We start from the raw sequence: 22,084 nt of genomic DNA, 5'->3' as shown, positions 1-22,084 counted from the left end.
GACCATAATTTTAAAATAACATTTTATTGATGTATCATTTTAAGACAGCCCAGATGGCAGGTGCAATGGACGAGAGGAAGAGTTTTGTGATCTTTGTACTATCTAATAGACTTGTGGATTTCAGAAATACCACTCTAGAAATACTTAACTTTGCTGGTTTTCAATCCTGGCTGCACTCTGGAATCACCTGAGAACCTTTAAAAAATAGATCCATGTTGGGCCCCACTTCCAGAGATTCTGTTTTAATTGGTCTGGGATGAGGCCCAGGCATTGGCATTATTTTAAAGCTCCCCAGGTGATCAATATGCAGCCGGGGTTAGGAACTGTTGCCCTGAATGAGTATGGGTTTATGACTGTTGCTTTGTAATTTGCTTAATAGGGACTTGATTTTGTAATTGCATGAGCTCTGTGCTTTGGTATTGTGTGCACCCCTCTGTAAGGCCTCTGGACTTTGGAGAGCCTGCTGCAGTGAAGAAGAGCGTTAGTATCTAGCACAGCACCCGTCACATGGTTATTAATAAACGGGGGGAGCAGAGTTTTGTTGGGTGGATGTAGGGGTAGTTAGCTGTGTGTGGGGATGAAATCATAAACCAACTGTTTTGGTTTTGTTGTTTTGGTTGCTAGTATTGGGATTTGCTATTAAAATAGCAATACTTGGTGTTAAGGATTGCTGCTGCTCAAATAGCAGATGGTGTGAGTGGTGTTCTTGTAGACGCAGAGATATTGTTGTCAAGGGCACAGTCACAAATTTGTAATAAGGAGACTAGTGCTGCAGGCAGCTTTCCCCAAAATGAGAGATTTATTGCTTGTGAAGGATAGTGTTTTTTACCATCATTACCTATAGGAAGTGGTAACTAGAACTTAGCAACTGCTATACACAGGTCAATTGCATCTGTATGATGCACAAGTCACCAGTTGTAGTTTTTGAGTGTTTCATGGCAGTTTTGGGTTTTCTCCAACTCAAAGGAAAGGTCATCTTTTAGTGACCTTTCTTCTGTTTGGGGTAATAATTTGGTAATGTATTACCACTTCCATTTATTCTTTCTTATCTTTAATTCTGAAATAGCAAAGCACTGTTTGATATCTTCTCTTCATAGAGGTCAGCTTCCTTGGTAAATAAACTGTTTTTCCTTTGAGAAATCTTATTTTCAGTTCTAGTAAGGATGACAGATACAGCCTGGTATGTAAATATTATACATGTTCCTTAATGAGTGAATGAAAAGTCTCATTCTACCATTTTCTTCATAGTCCATTGGCATAGGCAGTGTGAGACGCAGAGTGTGGATATTAGTGTTAGGTAGATCTGGGTGAATGACTTAACCTCCTCATACCTCAATTTCCTCATCTTTAAAATGAAAATATCAATACTTTTTTATTGAATGGGTGGGGATCAAAATGAAATGATATAGGTAAATATTTAACATCTTGGTAGCTGATATTATTTTTGTTGTATAGTTACTACCCTACCCTGTCCTTAGGATAATTGCAATTTTAAAAACTTTTAAGTTGGCTTCCAGAGTCATTTGCTAACAAGATGTAATAAGGATTCTTGAGGTGCTTAAATGGCCTCAAATGGACTGTAAGATATAAGAGGAGGCATTTGGACAGTGTTTGGGTATAAAAGAGAGAGACCTTCCTGCCCATCAGAGAGTTGAAATATGATAGGCTGAGCTCATTTGTAATTCATTTTATCTGTTCACAAACGTTATGATCTGCATATCAGAGTTGTGTGCCCAGCTGGCTGTGCCACTTGACAAGGAGTTTCAAAGAGCAAGAAGAAGACTCAATTCATACTATTAATTTTGACCTTTGGAGCCATAATAAACAGCCTCAGGTTTTACCCCAGGGCTTGGGGGAAAGAACCTTTTATTAGTCCTATGCTGTTGAGGATGATGTGATGTACAGCAGCTCTTGCTCACCTCTTTAGTGCCTTAGTTTCAGCCTGTGCGAGGCTATGTTTCTGCTATAGTATTGTCTATAAAGCTGCCCAAGCCTATTGGAACTGCCCTTTATACAGTACACAATTCTTGAATCTTTTGTCCTCTGTTGGAGAGTCTTGTTTACAGCAGTTCTCAGCTGGCTGGTATCTTACTGTGTAAGTGGATTGATGAAAGCAAATTCTCTGTTTTTCCATTGTAATACACCCATCTTTCCAACTGATATGAAACAATTCTGCTCCTATGGGTGGCATGAAACAGCTTCAGGATATGCCTACCTTATCCTGGCTGAGGGAAGTAGATTAGACAGAAGCACTTTCAGGTGCTAGTTTGTCACAGATCGCTAAGGGTCACATTTGAGTGAAAACCATTAGTGGGATTGCCAGGCTCTCTTCCTATTAGAAAAACCTTTTCTGTTTCCTGTGATAATTGTTAAGTGTTTTTCTCTCCTTAGCTTCCCCTAATGTCAGATGCCTAGATCATTTTCCACGTGCAAGTCTGTGAAAATATTTCCCTTCCTGGGTGTTTAATAAATGTCAGTTAATCCTAAAAGTAAAATCGCATGGGAGGAAGGGGTCTTTCTACTTCCCTAGATTTAATCCTTTCCCTCATTTTATGCTGGCACCTTACTTGTTCCCTGATTACAGCTCATTTTCTTGGATTATTAATTCTTGGTTTGTGAGTTGGTCTTCCTACTATGCTATGAGCTCCTGGGATGGGACGTCAGCTCAGTCCTCTTATATCTAACCTCTCCACATCCAGCGTGGTATTTTACACAGGGTAGGCTTCCATGAATAGTTGAATAGATTAGTAATTAAGACGAATAATTGGAATATATGGTGTAGATGACCTTTGGTCCCTAGATACATCGTATTATTTTCCTGATGTTACTTATTTGTGTGAAGGTACAGAAAACAAATTTTACCCTAGATTTTTATTTTTATTTCATACAAAAAATGAACTTTTCAGCAGCTTTTAAAAATGACTGATTTTTGAAGGTGAACTATTCCTTAAATTAGCTTGCCACTGGCAGATAAAGACAGTTTTCTCTCCTTAGGAGTGACTCTAGACACCTTTGTTCCAAATCTAAAGCAGTCACTTCAGTAATTTTTTTGCCAACATTGGTTCTATTAAACATGCATGTATTTCTCAAAGTAATTTTTTTTTTCCCTAAAAGTACATTCCTGCCCCAAGGACATAGTGATCTGCCCAGTTTCCTAAGTAACACTGCAGTTTTAACAACTCACCTGATCTTTCAGTTACCTGCAGTAAAAAATAAAACAGAAATGTATTTATGCGTGGATATAAAGAATACTCTTTCAATTAATTGTTAATCTTCAGCATTCACCTTCACACTTACGATAAGAATGTAGTGACTTTTTCTGAAGTGAGAATTTTTTTAAAAAGAGCGTATTTATTGCTTTTACTGCTTCTCCTCCCCTCTCCTCCCCACCATCTTTCTCCCCTCCCTTAAATTCTTTTTAGCAAATGCCACCACAGTGGGAGAATGTGACACTCTTAGGGGAAGTACTGATCCCAGCACATGTGCTGCAAAGGAACGTGCCCCAGGTATTTGCTGGCCTGAGTGAAGATTGTCCCTGAGGCCCTGATCAGACGAAACAGAACAAGCATAGCCTGTCTTTTCTCTAAGTTAATTGCTTGTATACTGGGAAACAATGTTTTTATCTAAATTAATATTCACTTAATCATTTTATTGTTCTTTACATTAAATATTTATATCTCTATTATTGACTAGGTGGGCTTTGGGAGTTTGGTAGATTTTTTTAACTCAGCAGTTTTTGCAGTAGGTAGGTGCTTATCAGAATTACCTGGGGAAAAACTTCAAAATAAGCAGAGTGATTATGTTTTCACTCCAGCCCAACCTACTAAATTAGGATCTTGGTGGGGACATGTGTATTTTGTAAAAGCTCCTTATGTAATTCTGATAACCATTTGCTACTCTAATTGAGAATGAAGTTTTAATTTGGTAAAGACTGGGTTAACTTATACTTAGCCTTTTTTGTACTCTGAGTAATTGAAAGATCTCTTCCCCAGACATATAGTACATGGTTTGCAACCCAAGAATAACCATATACTACTCTTGAAAAAGAGTTTTAAAATGTTTGGTTAAATCTTCCACCGTTTCTACCTACAGTGAGGGACTCTGTGTGTTGGTGAGAAAGAGAAGCCCATACTCTTTTCCCTTGCCCTTTCTGTTACCACATTTGTGCATTGTCTCTTTTCAATTTCTTTTTTTTAATTTCAGCATATTATAGGGGTATAAAAGTTTAGGTTACATATATTGCCCTTGCCCCCTCCTCCTACCCCGAATCAGAGCTTCAAGCATATCTATCCCCTGGACAGTGCTCATTGCACTCATTATGTATGTATACACCCATCCCCTCCCCCCCACATCTGCCCGACTCCTGATTAATGTTATTCCTAAATGTGCTCTTAGGTGATGATCAGTGAAACCAGTTTGATGGTGAGTACATGTGGTGTTTATTTTTCCATTCTTGGGATACTTCACTTAGTAGAAGGGGTTCCAGCTCTATCCAGGAAAATACAAGAGGTGCTATATCACCATTGTTTCTTATAGCTGAGTAGTACTCCATGGTATACATATACCACATTTTATTAATCCACTCATGTATTGATGGCCACTTGGGTTGTTTTCACATCTTTGCAATTGTGAATTGTGCTGCTATAAACATTCAGGTGCAGATGTCTTTTTTTTTTTGAGACAGAGTCTCACTCTGTTGCCTGGGCTAGAGTGCTGTGGTGTCAGCCTAGCTCACAGCAACCTCAAACTTCTGGGCTCAAGCAATCCTACTGCCTCAGCCTCCCGAGTAGCTGGGAATACAGGCAGGCACCACCATACCCGGCTAATTTTTTCTATATGTTTTTAGTTGTCCTGCTAATTTGTTTCTATTTTTTTAGTAGAGGTGAGGTCTCACTCTTGCTCAGGCAGGTCTCGAACTCCTGAGCTCAAACGATCCGCCTGCCTTGGGCTGTTTGCTCTCATGACAGTTTGTTTGGCTGTGCAGAAGCTTTTTAATTTAATCAGGTCCCATTTATTTTTGTTGTTGCTGTGATTGCCTTTGGGGTATTCTTCATAAATTCTTTGCCTAGGCCAATGTCTATAAGAGTTTTTCCCACATTTTCTTCTAGAATTCTAATAGTTTCACACCTTAGGTTTAAGTCTGTTATCCACTGTGATTTGATTTTTGTGAGAGGTGAAAGGTGCGGATCTTGTTTCAGTCTTCTATCCAGTTTTCCCAGCACCATTTATTGAATAAGGAATCTTTTCCCCAGTGTATGTTTTTGTCTGCTTTGTCAAAGATTAGATGGCTATATGAGGATGGTTTTATATCTGGATTCTCAGTTTTGTTCCACTGGTCTATGTCTCTGTTCTTATCCCAATACCAAGCTGATTTAATAACCACAGCCTTGTAGTATAGTTTGAAGTCTGGTAAATTAATACCTCCCATTTTGTTCTTATTGCCTAAAATTGCTTTTGCTAAACGGGGCCTTCTCTGGTTCCACATGAAGCGTAAAATTATTTTTTGTGTATCTGTGAAAAATGATGTTGGTAATTTAATAGGGATTGCATTGAATGTGTAGATCACTTTGGGTAGTATAGACATTTTAACAATGTTGATTCTTCCGATCCACGAGCATGGTATGGTTTTCCACCTGTTTACATGCTCTGCTATCTCTTTCCTCAGTGTTTCATAGTTCTCCCTGTAGAGGTCTTTTACTTCCTTAGTCAAATATATTCCTAGGTACTTTATTTTTTTTGTTGTTGCTATTGTGAAGGGTATTATCGAAACAGCAATAAAAAACCTTCCCCAAAAGAAAATCCCCAGACCAGATGGTTTTCACCTGAATTTTACCACACCTACAAAGAAGAACTGGTGCCTATCCTACAAAAGTTAATCCACAACATCGAGAAGGGCGGAATCCTCCCCAACCCATTTTATGAGGCCAACATAACCCTGATACCAAAACCAGAAAAGGACACAACAAAAAAGGAAAGCTACAGACCAATATCCCTTGTGAATATAGATGCAAAAATTCTCAATAAAATCCTAGCAAATTGAATCTAGGTGCTTATCAAGAAAATAATCCATGACAACCAAGTGGGCTTCATCCCAGAGATGCAGGGATGGTTCAACATACGCAAATCTATTAATGTAATTCACCACATAAATAGAAGCAAAAACAAAGACCATATGATCCTCTCAATAGACGCAGAAAAAGCATTTGACAAGATTCAACACCCTTTTATGATAAGAATGCTTAACAAAATAGGCATAGATGGGGTCTACCTAAAAATGTTATAAGCCATATATGACAAAGTCACAGCTAACATCATACTCAATGGGGAAAAATTGAAAGCATTCCCACTTAGAATTGGAACCAGACAAGGTTGCCCACTGTCCCCACTGCTATTCAACATAGTGCTGGAAGTCCTTGCGAGAGCAATCAGGCAAGAGAGCAGAATCAAGGGTGTTCAAATGGGCACAGAAGAGATCAAACTCTCACTCTTTGCTGATGATGTGATATTATATCTATAAAACCCCAAGGATTCAACCAAGAGACTCCTGGAATTGATAAATGAATTCAGTAAAGTCTCAGGATACAAAATCAATACACACAAATCAGAGGCTTTCATATATGCCAATGACAGTCAAACCTTTTCAGTTTCTTTTTGTACAAGTAAACAGTGATACCATCAAAGTTAAATAATACATGTTAAATAAATAACACATGTAAAAAAAATACCCCTAAATGAAAATTGGAGTGAGAAGGAGGTCAACCTTTTTATTTTTCTTTCCCTGCCTTAATTTTTTATGTCTACTGCTGATGATATGGAATTACTTTGGGCTAAACAAAAAACTGGAACTCCCTCTTGAATAAGAAGCAGAGGCTGCAGCAGTTGCCTGCCCACATGCTAAGGTCCCCAGAATTACACAAGAGGCCTTTCCAGCCCACATATACTATTCTTTACTCTTGAACGGGGCTATCCTAATGTTCTGACTGTGCTGTACAGCATGGCAGCTTCCATTTCCTGTCTCCTTTAAATCCTCTTGCTTTAAGTACCCAACTTTCTTCTTACTAGCCCAGGCTTATTTTGGATCCTTTTCCTTCTTTGTCCTCTAAGGTTCTTTCCAAGCAGATGGAGCCCTCACTTGGAAAAATAGATTTTCCTAAACTGTAAACTCGACTAGTACTAGTGTTCACTTAAAACCAAAAAGGAAAATGTCTTACTGTCTTTTTATAACAGTTTGGCTGTTTCTCTTCCGTCCCCAAATATTGACTAGGAAGGGATACATATAGAGAAAAATATCCCTTGTGTACTCAGTCTTAAGATATGATGTTACTCTTCCTTCTGCGAAATAGGTCTCCAACCTCGAAATGGGTCTTAAGAGAAATATTTTAAGAGGGAAAGAGCATTTAAACTGATTTTTAAAAATGAGCATGGCTTCTCTTTATCACTGCCTTAGTTTCTCTGTTCATATTCTGTAGCCTAAAAAGCTGTGCAGCTACAAATAGGGCTAGGTTACAAGATCTGTAGGTTGCAAGGCAGATGGTGTCTGTTTTGTTTATCACTACATCCCTAGCGTCTAGTATAATGCACACTTTTAAGGAATGATAGACATATTTTGGAGTAAAAAGATGAAACCATTTATGCACCAAAATGTTTAAATTTTAGCCATTTTAATGGAAATGTGGTGGTTTTTAAAATGCTTATTTTAGTAAAATAAAAGTAAGTATACTTACCTATTATGCACATACGTTATTATATGGCACTATATTCTGCAACGTGTCTAGTACAATGCTTGGCACAGAGTAGGTGCTCAGTAAAAACTTTGTGACCAGTGAAAGAAGCAGAAACACTGATGAGTAGAAATGAAATAGTCCATACACAAGCACACACTTTTACAACAAAATAGCAAGCTTATTACTTGGTTAACAAGCCTTGTTACTTGGTTTCATTAGAAAGCTTTTAGTTCTTTCCTAAGTTTTAACCAGAGGAATTTATAAAATTTGAAGGATTTAGAATGTTCAGGACAACAATTAGAAGTGGGAATGGAGTGGTAGGAGTAGACGGTTTACTGCAGAGAGAAGTACCAGGCCAGAGGCTTAGCAATTGGGAGTCTGCTCATAACATTACTGAGCAGAGAAGGGACAGGGATCCAAGGACCATTGCCTAGAGGGCCAGGATGGTTTAAGGACCACTTGAGCCACTGAGTCCTCAGTAGCCTCCTGAGGACATTGCAGGATATAGTGCCATATAATAACCTACGTGCATAACAATAGATAAGTATACTTACTTTTATTTTACTAAAATAAGCATTTTAAAAACCACCATATTTCCAGTAAAATGGTTAAAAATTTAAACATTTTGGTGCATAAATGGTTTCATCTTTTTACTCCAAAATATGTCTATCATTCCTTAAAAGTGTGCAATAATAATTGTTACTGACTAGATCCATAAAGGAGCTGACAATATGGGCCCTTAACCTTGTTGCTGACATATATCAAACGTGCAAAGCTGTGAAAATGGTGGATGAGGTGTAAATACAAGGCAATATTTATGTAGTTCAGCCCAAGTTGGTACTCCAAGAATTAATATCATAAAACTCAGCATATTGTAAACATTGATCTTGAGGAAGCAGTGTTTTTAATTAAACTTTTTGTCAAAGGATGATATACAGAGTAGTGTACAAAGAAGTATACATTTGATGGATTGTCACAAAGTCACAGCCAAGTGCCCAGCATCCAGATCTAGAAAAAGAACGTTACCAGAAAGACCCCCAGAAGCTCTCTGCACCTGTTCTAGTTTCTGTCTGTCCTGCCCAACATCCCCACTGCTCCAGGGTGTCACTGCTCTGATGTCCAGTAGCATAGTTTAGTTTGAAGCAGTGGTGTTAACATTTATTCTGCAAGGTTTTGGAGATTCCTTTAATGAGCTTAAGGTAAAGAGGAAAGAAGCATGACTATAAACTGTTATCGTTTGTTTGAATTTGTTTCTCTTTCTGAATCATGCTTGAGGATAAGATCAAAATGCTTGGGCGGTTTGAGTTTGGGTCTATCTATACTCAAGTTCCATGTTTGTGGAAAAGATGGGTGCTCTATACTCTACATTTCTCTGTTTTGATGAGGAACAAATTTTGTAGTGTCACTTTCTTTTCTGCCTGTGTCTTGGCTTCAAAGGGAATTACTACCTGTCCATTCAGAGTGAAGTCCTATCTACCTTTGATGTTGTCTTCAATGTTGATTTATTACTAAATCAGCATGCTACTAGGCTTATTCACATAAGGTATGAAATATGAACTGTTTTCCTCTATTTTACACATTTATTCAGAATTAACTATTTGGGTTTTCAGAATTAACTGTTCATGGGGTATTAACTTAATTTTCTATGCAGGAGAGAGTGACCAATAAAAGGTGATTTGGATGGAATTTTCCAAACCAATGGCTTTGTATTATAAATCTTGGCTTATAGCACTCTGCATTCTAAAAAAATCTCTTAGGATTCTAGTCAAATTCTTATATTTTCCTGTTTATGAATTGAATTGACTCTTAAGCTTTTGCTAGTTAGAGAAATGAGTATGTGTGTGTGTTTTAAACTGTGGAAGTTGCCAGATTGGGGGGCCCTCTGAATAGGAAAATTGTCGATTCAACAGTTGTCTTGTTGCCTTGCTACCTAGATTCTGTTAGATTTGTTGGAGGTTCCAGTTTTAAGACTGTCAAGAAATAGTCTTGATCTCTAGCTGGGATTACCAATTAGGAGTTTATCTGATGTGATTTTATTGGATTCCTTTTAATATGTTATGTACATTGACTATTTAAAATTTTTTTGGTAAAATATACATAATATAAAATTTACCATTTTAAACCAGTACCATTTAACTTTTAAGTGTTCAATTGGCCATTTGATTAGACCTTTTATTCATTCATGTCAGTTCTAATCAGCAGCTAATGAGGATCAGCTATGTGTCTTGTGCTGCGCTTGGTAGACCACTGGAAATTATGAAAGTGTAAATATGGCTCCTGTTCTCAGGATCCCCGTTCTTAATCTCAAGGAGATTAAGCTTTTTTGTTCCATTAGGGAAACAAGACGTATGTGTACCAGTTTAATATTGATTCATGGTAGATAAAGCCTCAAATGTTTAAGGAAAGCTTTGTATAAAGGTGGGACTCAACTTGGCCCTTAATTGGGGCAGGATCTGTCTAGTTTGTGAGAAATAAGGAGTGGGGAGCAGCATCAATTATTAATAAAATGGCATACCAGCCATATCAGTGTTAAGCCATTGTCTTTCAGAGAATCTTTTGTTTTTCTAGTTTTGAAGCTCTCAGTGTTTTGTTTTTAAGATAAGCTGAATATTCAGATGAGGAAACATTGCTGACATATAATTAATACTTTTAAAAGTCACAGAAACCAAACTTATTTAACTTGTGACATAGACAGTATTGAAAATTCAGATTTATAGTGGCAAAAGGGTTAAATTTCCTATTAAAATTCTATGCAAATATCTGTGTTCATGCAGCATTAAACTTTTCAATATATTACCACTTGGGAGTAGGTATTTCATTAGTGGGTTTAGAACAATTGCAGTTACAGTTTTTATGAAAAATAATTGTGCAAAAATATGCATGTAATGAAACGCATATTTATTGAAATTAATCTTGAATATCTGCTACACTGAAATCAGGTAAAAAGTTTAGAAGGGGTGTGTATTATGGGTAAAGAGTGAGTTATGATTAATTCTGAATAATCTTGTGCCAACACTTAATGGCAAAAGATTGTGCCTGTTTGGTTTTGTCTGTAATGGATCAAGGATTTCATCTGGGCTGAACATAATGTCTCATATACAATATGAATTACAAAGTTAAAACCATTTTTTCACTTCTCATATCTGCAGACAGGCGAATGTACACTGGGGACCACCATGTTCACGTGACATCAAGAGGAAACGGAAACCTATGGCCACAGCATCTCTGTCTAGCCCCAGTGCAGGTGATTATATGCAGTTATCATTTACTGAGCACCTACGGTGTGTTGGGCACTAAATTATGTGTTTTGTATACCTTTTCATCTAATCTTTGTGATAAGATAGGTCAATTATTCCCATTTTACATGGACAGACTGAAACTGTGAGAAGTGATTGTCCAGTTCTCCCTGACCCTGAAGTCTACATTTTTCACTATCTCATGGCTTTCTAGTGTTTGAAACTCTATGTTCCTCTATCAGCAATCTCTAGTCATCTGTGCTATTGTTCTAGCACAGACAGGAAATTGGGTCCATATTAATGAAAATCCAGTTGAGGTGGCAGTTCAGTCAGTAGTCAGGGAGTCCCATGGGTTAATTTGCTTCTTATTTGGTATACAGTACGATACATTCTTACTGCTTTTATGAATAATACAGTGTAGTATTTTACTAGTCAAAAAATTTTTAATTAAAAAAAAATTTTCAGTTTAAAACTTTTCAGTTTTCTTTGTAAAGTAATCACTGATTGGTAGGTAGAAGCCAAAATAGTGGTTCTCATTTGTGGGGGGTAGTGACTGAGAGAGCACAAAGAAACCTGGGGTGCTGGAAATGCTCCAGTATATGAGCTGTGCATTTAAGATTTATGTGCTTTACTTCATGTATGTTATCCTTAAAGGAAAACAAGGGATAGTTATGTATTCATATCAGCGAGAAAATTGGATATTGAGTATATGTCATAGATTATTTTCCTTAGAAAATACTATATATTATATAGATCAGAGCACCTGATAGCTGAGTAAAGGGTAAACTCCAGACAGATACGGAACTGTATCCCCAAGTTTGGGCAAACTCTGAAATTGTCCTTTTTGAGCTTGTGTTTGGGATGTCTGCTTGAAGGTAACTCATACTGGACAGTGTTAATCACAGGTCTGATGATCATAGTAAAATTTTTTAGTGCCTTTCACATGACAAGGCCCTGAACCAAACACTTTGCAAGCATTATTTCACTTAATATTTGCAACAGTTTTATAAGGTGGATGCTGTTTTTATTTCCAGTTTACACCTGAGCAAACTGAGGGTTAAATCACTTCCCCCAGGTCACATGGTTGATCAGTTGCAGAGCCAGGATCAAACCAGTTTCTTTGTGACTCTAGAGCTGCCTTCTTAAACACTGCAGATGTTGTGTCTTTTTATATGGTAGGATTGATTCCAAACTGTGACCCCACATCAAAACTCAGATCCTCATCCAGTCTATGGTATTTGAAGCACTAAAACAAAACCTCCCCTCTTTTATCTCTTTGTCCTTTTTTTTCCTCCTTAATATCTAGCTTCTATTTTTAGTTTTTAATTCTTTATAGGAGAAGAACCATTGAGAAGAGTTTTAAATCCTTATTCCATATTCAAATTGGAAAATGTATGGGATGTGGGGGTAATTAAACAAGACTTTGAGGATTAAATGTTTCCTTACTGAGCGTAACTCCTCTCCTCTCACTTGTTGACTAAGCCCTGCTTCGCTGAGCATTTTCTTTTTTTTTTTCTACCCACAACCTGAGTGCCCCATGGAGGTGAAGGACATAGCCTGAGCCTGTGCCATCAGTCAGTAGAACAAATGGGCTTGCTCTGCCTAACATCGGGCCATCTCGGATTCCACCTCTTTTATAGGAATGAGTGATGAAGAGAGGTGCGTTCTGCTTTGCCGCTGTATTAATACACATCAGGGGCCAGCTCCTGGCACTAAATCACGCTACTGCATACATCTGTTATCGGATTCTTCAGCAGTGTGATGAACAAGACTGCAGATAGAGGCTTCCTTGTGTCATTCTTTATAGGATTTTCCTAAAAGAATAAATAGCTCAGATCTCTGCCAACACTCTCCCCTGTCACTGTGATGAATTCAGCTTCTTTCTTAAACATGCAGCCACAAATCTTTTCCCTTTTTCCCCTCCCCCACTGGTAGAAAGTTTTGAGTTGAAATTGACTGAATTTAAAGATATTAGTAAGGCTAGAGAGGTGAAGAGCAGGAAGAAACAGTGTGTCTTCCTTGTCTTTTTGTACTAATAGTAACAAAAGGCCAGAGAAAAGACCTGTAAACGACCATAGGGTCGTTAAGTAGACATCTTGCGAGTGTAGCACTTTTATTTTCTTCTTTTTATCTTCACTCCCCTCTCCTTTACGGCTTTCTAGCATGCAGGTGTCTGGCGCACAGAGCCACACCCGGGATCCTAGTGAGTAAGCACGCATACCTGCTTCCACGACTAATACACCAGAACAGGGATTCCCCGCAAATCTTGACCTCATGCTGAAGTGAACTATGTATATGCTCTTAAAGAATGTACTTGGACAAGAAAAAATGGACTATTTTCTCCAAAATTTGAGACCAAGTACTGTACTAAACATAAGGAACCCAGATGGAAACCAGACTTGTTTTTCTTGAAATGATTTTCTTCATCAGAATGGTAGATCAGAGCCCTTAGCATGCAAATTCCCGTCCTTCAAAAAGTAAATACATGGCTTTTGGGAAAGGGAAATTGAGGTGATCAGAAATTCTATTCAGAGCCTGGACTATTTTGGCTATTCCCTTTTCTGTCCTTCCTCTCCTTGGGATGGGATATACATCCTTAGAGCATCATTCAAAAAGAAGGGTACTTAATAGTTAATCTGTTAATTAGTCACATCAGGTTTCCAGTACCAGGCCAGTGATGCTAGAGATGCATTCGCAAGGGCAGGAATTTTTACTCTGTTTGCTCACTCCTGTACCCCTAGCATCTACAAGAATACCTAGCCCATGGAATAAACTCACTAGATATTTGTTGCATGAATAAATTAATAGACTCTTAAGGTCAAAAGAGTTATTTTCACTATTATTCTAACCCCATAGTTGGATTCAATAGGTCCATTTTACAATGTCCCTTGTTTCAGGAGTCATAGGACAAATTTCTTATTGCCCACTATGTCTTTTTGAAGTTTAAATGTTTTTTAAAGTTAAAAATATGTTTCAATATTTTTGAATGTAGTCATTATTGAATGACTACACGAGAACATTTATAGTAGATGCATAAAGAAAAACAATACAGTAAATATCAATGTACCTACCATCCACTTTATGATAAAGAACATTACCTTTAAAATCTTCCTCCTACTTTCCACGGAGGTAAAAGTTATCCTGATAGTTTTTTGTTTATTGTTTAGAATTCTTTTTTTTCAAGTATTTTTAACAGATATACATATCTTTCAGCAATATATTATCTAGTTTTGCATGTTTTTGAACCTCGTATAAATGGAATCAAACTGTATGTCATGTTTTATAAGTTCCAGTTTTCACACCGTTCTGTTCTTGAGATGCATTCATATTTTGTCCTGCCAGAATCTATTCATTTTTAACTGCCATATATATAATATTCCATTGTATGAGTATGTTGAATGGACTACAATTAAACATTCTTGATGGAGATGTGGATTGTATCTTGTTTTATGCTATTGTGAAAACTACTGCATTGTTCTCTGAGAGAACAAGTGCAAATGTTCTTCAACTCCACACCCATTAGGATGGTGAATCAAAAAACAGAGAACATCGGATATTAGCAAGCATGTGGAGAAACTGGAACCCTGTGTGTGCATTGCTGGTGGGAATGTGAAATGGTGCATCACTGTGGAAAACAGAATGGCAGTTCCTCAAAAAATTAAACATAAAACTACCATATGATCTAGTAATTTCACTTCTGGATATATACACAAAAGAATGAAAAGCAGAGACTAAAATAGATTTTTGCACACCTATGTTCACAGCAGCATTATTCGTAATAGCCAGAAGGTAGAAACAATCCAGATGTTCATTGCCAGATGAATGGATAAACAACATGTCACACACACATGCAATGGACTATTATTCAGCCTGAAAGTCTTTGTTATTCACAGTGAGATTCTGGCACATGCTACAACATGGATGAAGACATGCTAAGTGAAATAAGCCAGACACAAAAGGACAAACAAATATTGTATGATTCCACTATTTTGAGCTACCTAGAATATTCAAATTGATAGAAACAGAAAGTAGAATGGTAGTTGCCTGGGGCTGGGGGAAGAGGGAATAGGGAGTTGTCATTTAATGGGTATAGTGTTTCCATTTGACATGATGAAAAGTTCTGGTGATAGATAATGGTGATGGTTGTACAATAGTATGAATGAACTTAATGCTCCTGGATTGTACATTTAAAAATGGTTAAAATAGTAAATTTTATATATATTTTACCATAATAAAAAATAGCAAAAAAAGTTTTTCTAAGGTAGGGTTTTTTTCACTGTGTTTTGGTGACCATGTAAGGATAGGTATAGTTTCGGGAAATTTATTATCAGTTAAATATGAATAATTATGTGTGTATGAGTTTGTTGTGAGTGTGTGTATGTGAGAGAAAGAGAAATTTGAGTTGTCAGATATATTTCTTGCTGCTGTAGTTGAAGTTCCAAAACCTTTGAAAGCCATTGCCCTTAAGAACTCTTGTATATGTGCTATGGAGTAAAAGCTTTCAAGATATTTTTACATTAACCCACAGTAAGAAATTCATGTTTGGATATATGTGTATATGTACATGTAAATCTGAAATAAATCCTGGGTATACTCTCATATTTTCTATTTCTTCCCATAGAGGAAAAAAGTGGTAATGATCATAACCCACTGAATTGATTTTGTGACCCACAATTTGAAAATTACTGTTCTAGGTTACATTCCTGGGACTGGAATTATTGGGTAACAGGGTAAAATCTAAATTTTCCTAGATGTTACCATATTTTAGTGCATAATTGTGCTCAACAGAATGAGTAGTGATGATGGTGGTTTGTACTGCTCTACTCAGGCATTTGGAAATGTGAAGAAAATGTTTGGTTGTCACAGTGACTGGGGAATGTTAATGGCATTCAATAGACAGGATCCAGGATTATAATGGTTCCAATATGCAGGACAGCCCTGCACAAAGCAATGATTATCCTGTCTAGAATGTCTTTAGTGACCTTATTGAAAAATACTGGGCCTATGTTCTCTTTCTACCATTTTCCTTGTATGCATTTATTGGTGGCACTGCCCTAGTAGAGCCATAGGGGGTGACAGAAAGAGGATAGGGCTTCAAGTCCGGTATCTGAGTTTGAATCTTGCTTCTTAACCAGCTTGTTGCATCCCTGAACAATTTATCTGACCTCTCTATACCTCAGTTTCCTGATATGGAAAATGGAGGTGACAATATCTACTAATAAGTGTTTGGATTAGGAAATAAGATCATGATAGTGCAGTGCTTATGCAGTGTATGCCTGTCACATAAGTGCTTAATAAGTGGTTTTTATTACATTATGAATTTGTATTACTGAATGTATTCATTTATTCAGTTAAACCCATTTTCTCAGATAGAGAAATTTATCTCACTTAAATCTTGCCTTTAATTTTTTGTAGGAAAAAAAGAAACTTTATGTGGCCACTTGGGTTGATAGGACATAAAATATAAGGATTTAGAAAATTTTGTTTCTAAGTGTCTCTCATTCTAATTTGTCTTATTCTAATGTATTTTCCTTTGATGTTTTTTTCCTCCTTACTTTTGTAACCACCTTATTAGTTCCCACGGATGCACTGGAGCCAACCACACCAGCATCACAGGCCCCGAAGTCTCCAAACTCTGAGTGGTTGATCAGGACCTCGGCAGCAGAGAAAGCCACAGACTCAACTACAGCTACGTTTTTTAAAATGCCACAAGAAAAGAGCCCTGGATACAGCTAGAGAACACATTTTACCCTCCAGGAGTTGACTGGGTGTTGTTGAAACAAATGTTAGACTTTGTATTATATATTCGTACATATCTTAATGGATATTCCCAGTCCTGTTTGCCAGAACCGACTCCTCTCCAATCACAGCAGCGAACTCTTTCTCTTAGGAAATCATGTTGTGGGAATTTTTTTTTTTTTTTTAATAGTAAAGCATTGAGGCAGCAATTTTTTTTTAACAAAAAGGACATCTGCTCTGTTACATGATTTTTGCTGTCCCAACATTTACCTACAGCTCCATTCACAGAGCTGTTGCTTTTTTGCAGTTCTGTCTTTGTTCTTAAAAAACTAGTTAACTGCTTTTGCATACCTTTTGTGTAGAGCTTTTAATATCATTTGAGGAAGTCCCAAATTTGTAGCCAATTCCAGAATTTAAATACTGAGTTAAGGCCTGTAAGAATCGTGTTTACAGGAGATAAGGCTTGCCTTTGAGCCTAGTCTTGATTCACTCAGAGTGCCAATAAGATAAAACAACCAAGTTCTCTCAACTGGGGGCCTCAAAAGAGAAACCAGCAACTTGGGCCTTGGGAACTTCTTCCATTTTTCTGCAGATGGTCTAATGGGATCAGCCCCAGCTGCATTGTATTTTACCTCATCTCCAAAGTTTGTGTTCTACCAAATAGGACACACACACACACACACACACACACACACACACACACACACAGATTGGTGTAGTGAAGAAAGTGGTTTAGGTATACAGCAAACTTAAAATAGTCAGTGGATTGTGTTTTATAACTTCATGTCCCAGTGTAAGCCTTTATGTCCTAAGTAGGACTTTATTATTAGTATTATAGGTCAATAACGTGTAGCAGAAATTCATACTCTATTATAATAATGGCTTCTTGGGGCCATGTTCTGGGAAGGAAAAATGTCTCTGACATGCCTTTATACTTGGCGTGTTTATGACGGCTCAGCTGCATGTAGAGTTATATGTACAGTCGTGCCTGAAGTTGGATGCTACCTTGTCAAAATGAGGAATAAGTGACTGCCCGGAGCTGCTGGAGAAAAGCCACACTTTCTAAAAAGTATTATCAAGAGTGTCTGTCATTCAGGGGCCTGGTTGATAGAAGGGCTCTTTTGTACGAATTGAGTGCTTTTACTTTGAAATGCACAGAAGCTGTTTGTGAAGTGCTCACTGCTCAGACACATTGTAGAGGAACTCCCACTCCTGCACTTGGTTATTTTCTGTCTTAAATAGGTGCTGAGTGGGGCAGGGCCTCCTTTCCCCAAAGTGCGATTGTCCTTTTTTCCCCACACAGAATGTAATGGTGGGCTACTTTATCATGTTCCCTTTAAAAATTATAGTCCTTAGCAGTGGAAACTCTAGAATTTCTTTACAGATGAGGTGGGGAGGTGGGTGGATGTGAATCTAGTTGGAAAGGGGAACTTGAAGCTAAGTTTACATAGCACTTTATGTAAGATGGAAAACATGTCGGTTCATAGCAAGGAATGTGCTGGAGGGAGGGGCAGTTAGGGACTGTGGAATGGGAGAGGAGTAGTGCTGAAGCCAACCCAGCATCCCTCAGAATCACTCGTGGTTCTCATGCAGTAGTGAATGTACTTACAGGGAGTTTCAAGGCTACACTTCCCTTCCTTATGGGCTGCACCCATAGAAGTATAGAAAATGTAACATCTGTTGAATATGAAATAGCACCACTGATTGACTTCAGTGATAAAGGTATGTTTTATTGTCATGTGCTTTCTTACCTAGTCCCCACAGTGACCTGTGGCACATATTTCTAACATACTTGGTTGGGTTTAAGGGAGAAATCTATGGACATAATTTTTTTCTTTGTGCCAAGCTCTGTGGCTCATGTAGCGATTGGTCCTATGGTCACGGACTATTAATTAAAACCTCTGCAGGTCAGGGGGCCAAGGTGTTGCCTAATAGTCTTCCTTTCTACCTATGATTAAAAATAATTTACACGTACAACTTAATTGACAGTTCAAACATCTCTACAAAGTGATGCCATTTTAGAGAGATGAAAACAGTCACAGAATTGAGTGATTTGCTCAAAAATCACATACCTAAGCCAGGACTAAAATCCCAGACTTTGAGATTTTCTCTGGTCTGGGTTTTAATCTGTTGTTTTTCAGTGATAGACCTGAGTCAGTCCAAGACTCATATTCAGAAAACAATATGCCATGAATGTTTATCATCTTTGTTGGGCATGCTTTTCTAACATTTTGAATACTTTCAACAGGGATCACCCAAGAATGCAACATCTACCTATACTAAATCGGAAGAAAATTAGTTGCCCGAGAGAATAGAATATTAAGCACACAAATACTTTCCAACACAGGGTTGTAAATTGTGCTCCTCATTTTAAGGTGCCATGTATGCATGCTTAAGGAATTATTAATCACTTACTCTGCTTGCTTTCTGTATTAACCAGTTCCACAGGATAACCTTAGGATTGAGTGTATTTTGAATCTTAAAATTTAAATTTTCCTTTTATATAGTACAGTGTATATGTTATAAATTAAGAAAAATCTATTACCGTTTAAGGAAAGATAAAGTTTAAAAAATCAGATTTTGTAATCAGTGTTGAAAAAAATCGGATAGCATGACTTAATTTTGAGGATGGTCCTTGAGCTCATGTATTTGATCTGCCCAAAAGTAATAACTAAATCTGAGTTCCACAGTTTTTATTTATTTCAGGGTTCTGATTTATCCTAGCTGGCTACACAAGTTGCTTGTCTGAATCTTAATCTTGTGTTTTCCACAGTGGGCAAAAGTCATTATCGACTTGTATGAGAATCTTTCACAAAAAGTCAGTTTTACTTATGAGTTTAAGGGAATTTGAAATTATTTTTCAGATGTAGTATTTTAAAGGAACAACTTCATTTGTATCAAAACTCTTGTGTTGCTTTTTGGTAAGAACTGATGAGAAGAGGAAATTATTAGCTGCTTACTTGGTACCAAATTTGGAAGGGGCAGAGTATAATTTTTACTAAGTGGTATGCAGTTGGAAACTAGGCCTCATTTTCTTCTTTGGATTCTTTAAAAGTCAAATGCAATTAAAAATTTCAGAGGACATCACTTTACTGGGCTATGAAATAGGCTGAAAACAAGGCCATTTTTGCAGCAAAATGACCAAAAGCTAAAATAAATCATCTTAATCTGTGATGCTTATGGCATCCTTTGTTAAATGTAACACCTAGGACAAGTAATTAAACTAGTTATGAATCCCAAATAAGTTAATCTGATAGAGCTTTGCATTTTGGAATCTGGGACACTTATACCTGTATCTGTACATCTGTCCCACAGACTGGGAAGTTCTGATGCAGAGTACAGGGGCAGAGTTACTACCTAAGTCACTTGGAATTGAAAAAGTTAGTGTTGTGACAAAGGAACTAGGCTGGCGCAGTCATTGCTGATATGATGGATTCTCCACTTTGGCTCCAGGTAAAGGCTCCTGGTGATGCATGATTCATTTCAAGTCTTTGTTTTATTTTGGCTTCATAACTGTGGTTCTGAGCCACATACTTTTGTTTTCCTGGGGAGAAGGCTATGTAAAAATCTCAGTGTTAGAGGCTGTTTTCAGTGTTCTGTATGTCTTGAGAACTTTATCTGAGCTGGGATGAGAGCAAAGTGGCTTACTCTAGCAGCTGTGGATGCCATCTAGTTGAAGGCACAGCTTCAAGGATGTGTCATGGTTCATAGGATGGTGGGAGGGATGGTAAAAGGAGTTAGTGCTTATTGTTGGCTGCTTCCTTTGGTAATGCTCGAGCTGCCAGTTTTACTTGTCAGTATTTCCTTATCACCCACTCCTGTCACAACAGTTAGCGGAGTTACTGTCACTGGCAACAATCAGGATGGGTTCCTACCTCATCAGAAAACTGGTTCAGAGGGAAAAGTTGAGGAAAATGATGGGTTCCACCACCAAGCACTAAATGCAAGTGGCACAGAGATGCTTTCTCCTGTGTTAAGATCACAAAAAGATGAATGTCAAATGCTTGGAAATAGCAACATCAAAAAGAAATAAAGAAGATGAACAGTATTGCTGAAAGCATGGATTACAAAGTTTTTAACAAGCCCAGCAAAACAAACTTACAGCCAAAAAAGAAATTTTCCTGCCACTGTAAATAGACATCATCAACACTTGGTAAAACTACCAGATTTGGAAAATAAAAAATTTTCAAGTACAGCATTGGAGGGTGGAGCAGATCCTGAGGACGGTCAGTAAGGAGAGCCATGTTGGCAGGGTGGAGAGTGGAAAGCAAGGGGAGGGGTGGGGAGGCGCTTAGAGCAGGACTTCTCAAAGTGTGGTCCCTGGGCCAGCAGCATCAGCACATTTTCACCCCGACCAGACCTGCTGGATCAGAAACTCCAAGGATGAGGCCCAGCAAGCTTTTAACAAGCCCTCCAGTGGGCTCTGGTACATGTTAAGGGTTGAGAACCATAGGCTTTGCCACTGTTAAAAAGAAATGTTTTAATGTACTATATCCTTCTAAGCTTGGAGGGGCTCTTGTATTCCCTCCATAAGTAAAGAGAAGTTTTGTGTATCATCCTTTGCAGAAACTTAGTGTCTTTATTTCCCATATTTCTTTTTACCCCACAAGCTCCTGAAAGATCCCCTGGAAATATTGAGGAAGGATGATGTGGAGGAAAGTACCATCAAGACCATGTTTTGATGAATGGAAATAACCTTTTAAAAATGGATAAAAATATAACAGTGAATTTTTAGTATATGAATGATAGTCATTTTTCACAATAGACAGTAAAATTACTATTTGTGCAAGGCATTGCCACCTCTGAGTTTACCGTATTTGTTCATTAGATCTTAGTTTCAAGGGAAAGTACTGTGTATTTTCCAACATGATAATGATGAATCATTTACAGTATGGCTTATAAAATGAAAACATAATTGGGAGAAAAACCACTTTGGGTACATAGGTGTGTCATAAAACTGTTCAGTTATTAATAATCTTTTGCTAGGACTTAATCTCATTACTTAATTTCCCATGATTTTTCCATGATCCCACGTAGTTACCTCCTATTGTCTTTGTTTTCCGTTTCAGCTAGTGATTCTTCAGGGGTTGGGGACCAATAGCATTACCATGCTATTTTTTGTAGTCTGACTCATGGGTTCAGCGTTTCAGAATATGGTATCTAATCTTAAAGCTCAAAGCTTTAAGACCATTTTTTCTTTATATTTTATTTGTATTAATATTATCTGGGCTGGGCCCTAACTTGTTGCTGAAGCCTAGGCACCCAAGTTGTGACTTACAGAGTTCATTGGGTTTGCAAAGGTATACTAGTTCTCTAGTATGATTTCCTTGCATGCTCATGTATGTAGGCTGTTTAGCTGTCATGTCACTTTTTACAGTGTTTAAC

The 22,084-nt window shown here is 37.6% G+C and overlaps 1 protein-coding gene across 2 annotated transcripts in view; it reads left to right on the top strand.

Annotated features, from left to right (window-relative positions):
• Window positions 1-21,257, top strand: part of GPATCH2L (G-patch domain containing 2 like) — a 55,255-nt gene extending 33,998 nt beyond the window's left edge. For both annotated transcript variants that reach the window (XM_045563284.1, XM_045563294.1), the window contains exons 9-10: window positions 10,874-10,968; window positions 16,536-21,257. In XM_045563284.1, coding sequence (XP_045419240.1) covers window positions 10,874-10,968; window positions 16,536-16,696 — 256 coding nt within the window. In that variant the 3' untranslated portion in view covers window positions 16,697-21,257. The remainder of the gene's footprint in view (window positions 1-10,873; window positions 10,969-16,535) is intronic.
• Window positions 21,258-22,084: the final 827 nt, after the last annotated feature.

Source organism: Lemur catta, chromosome 1 (assembly GCF_020740605.2).
Source record: "Lemur catta isolate mLemCat1 chromosome 1, mLemCat1.pri, whole genome shotgun sequence".
Lineage (NCBI taxonomy): Eukaryota > Metazoa > Chordata > Mammalia > Primates > Lemuridae > Lemur > Lemur catta.
The sequence above is the reverse complement of the archived record's forward strand: the minus strand, read 5'-3'. Positions and strand labels throughout refer to the sequence as shown.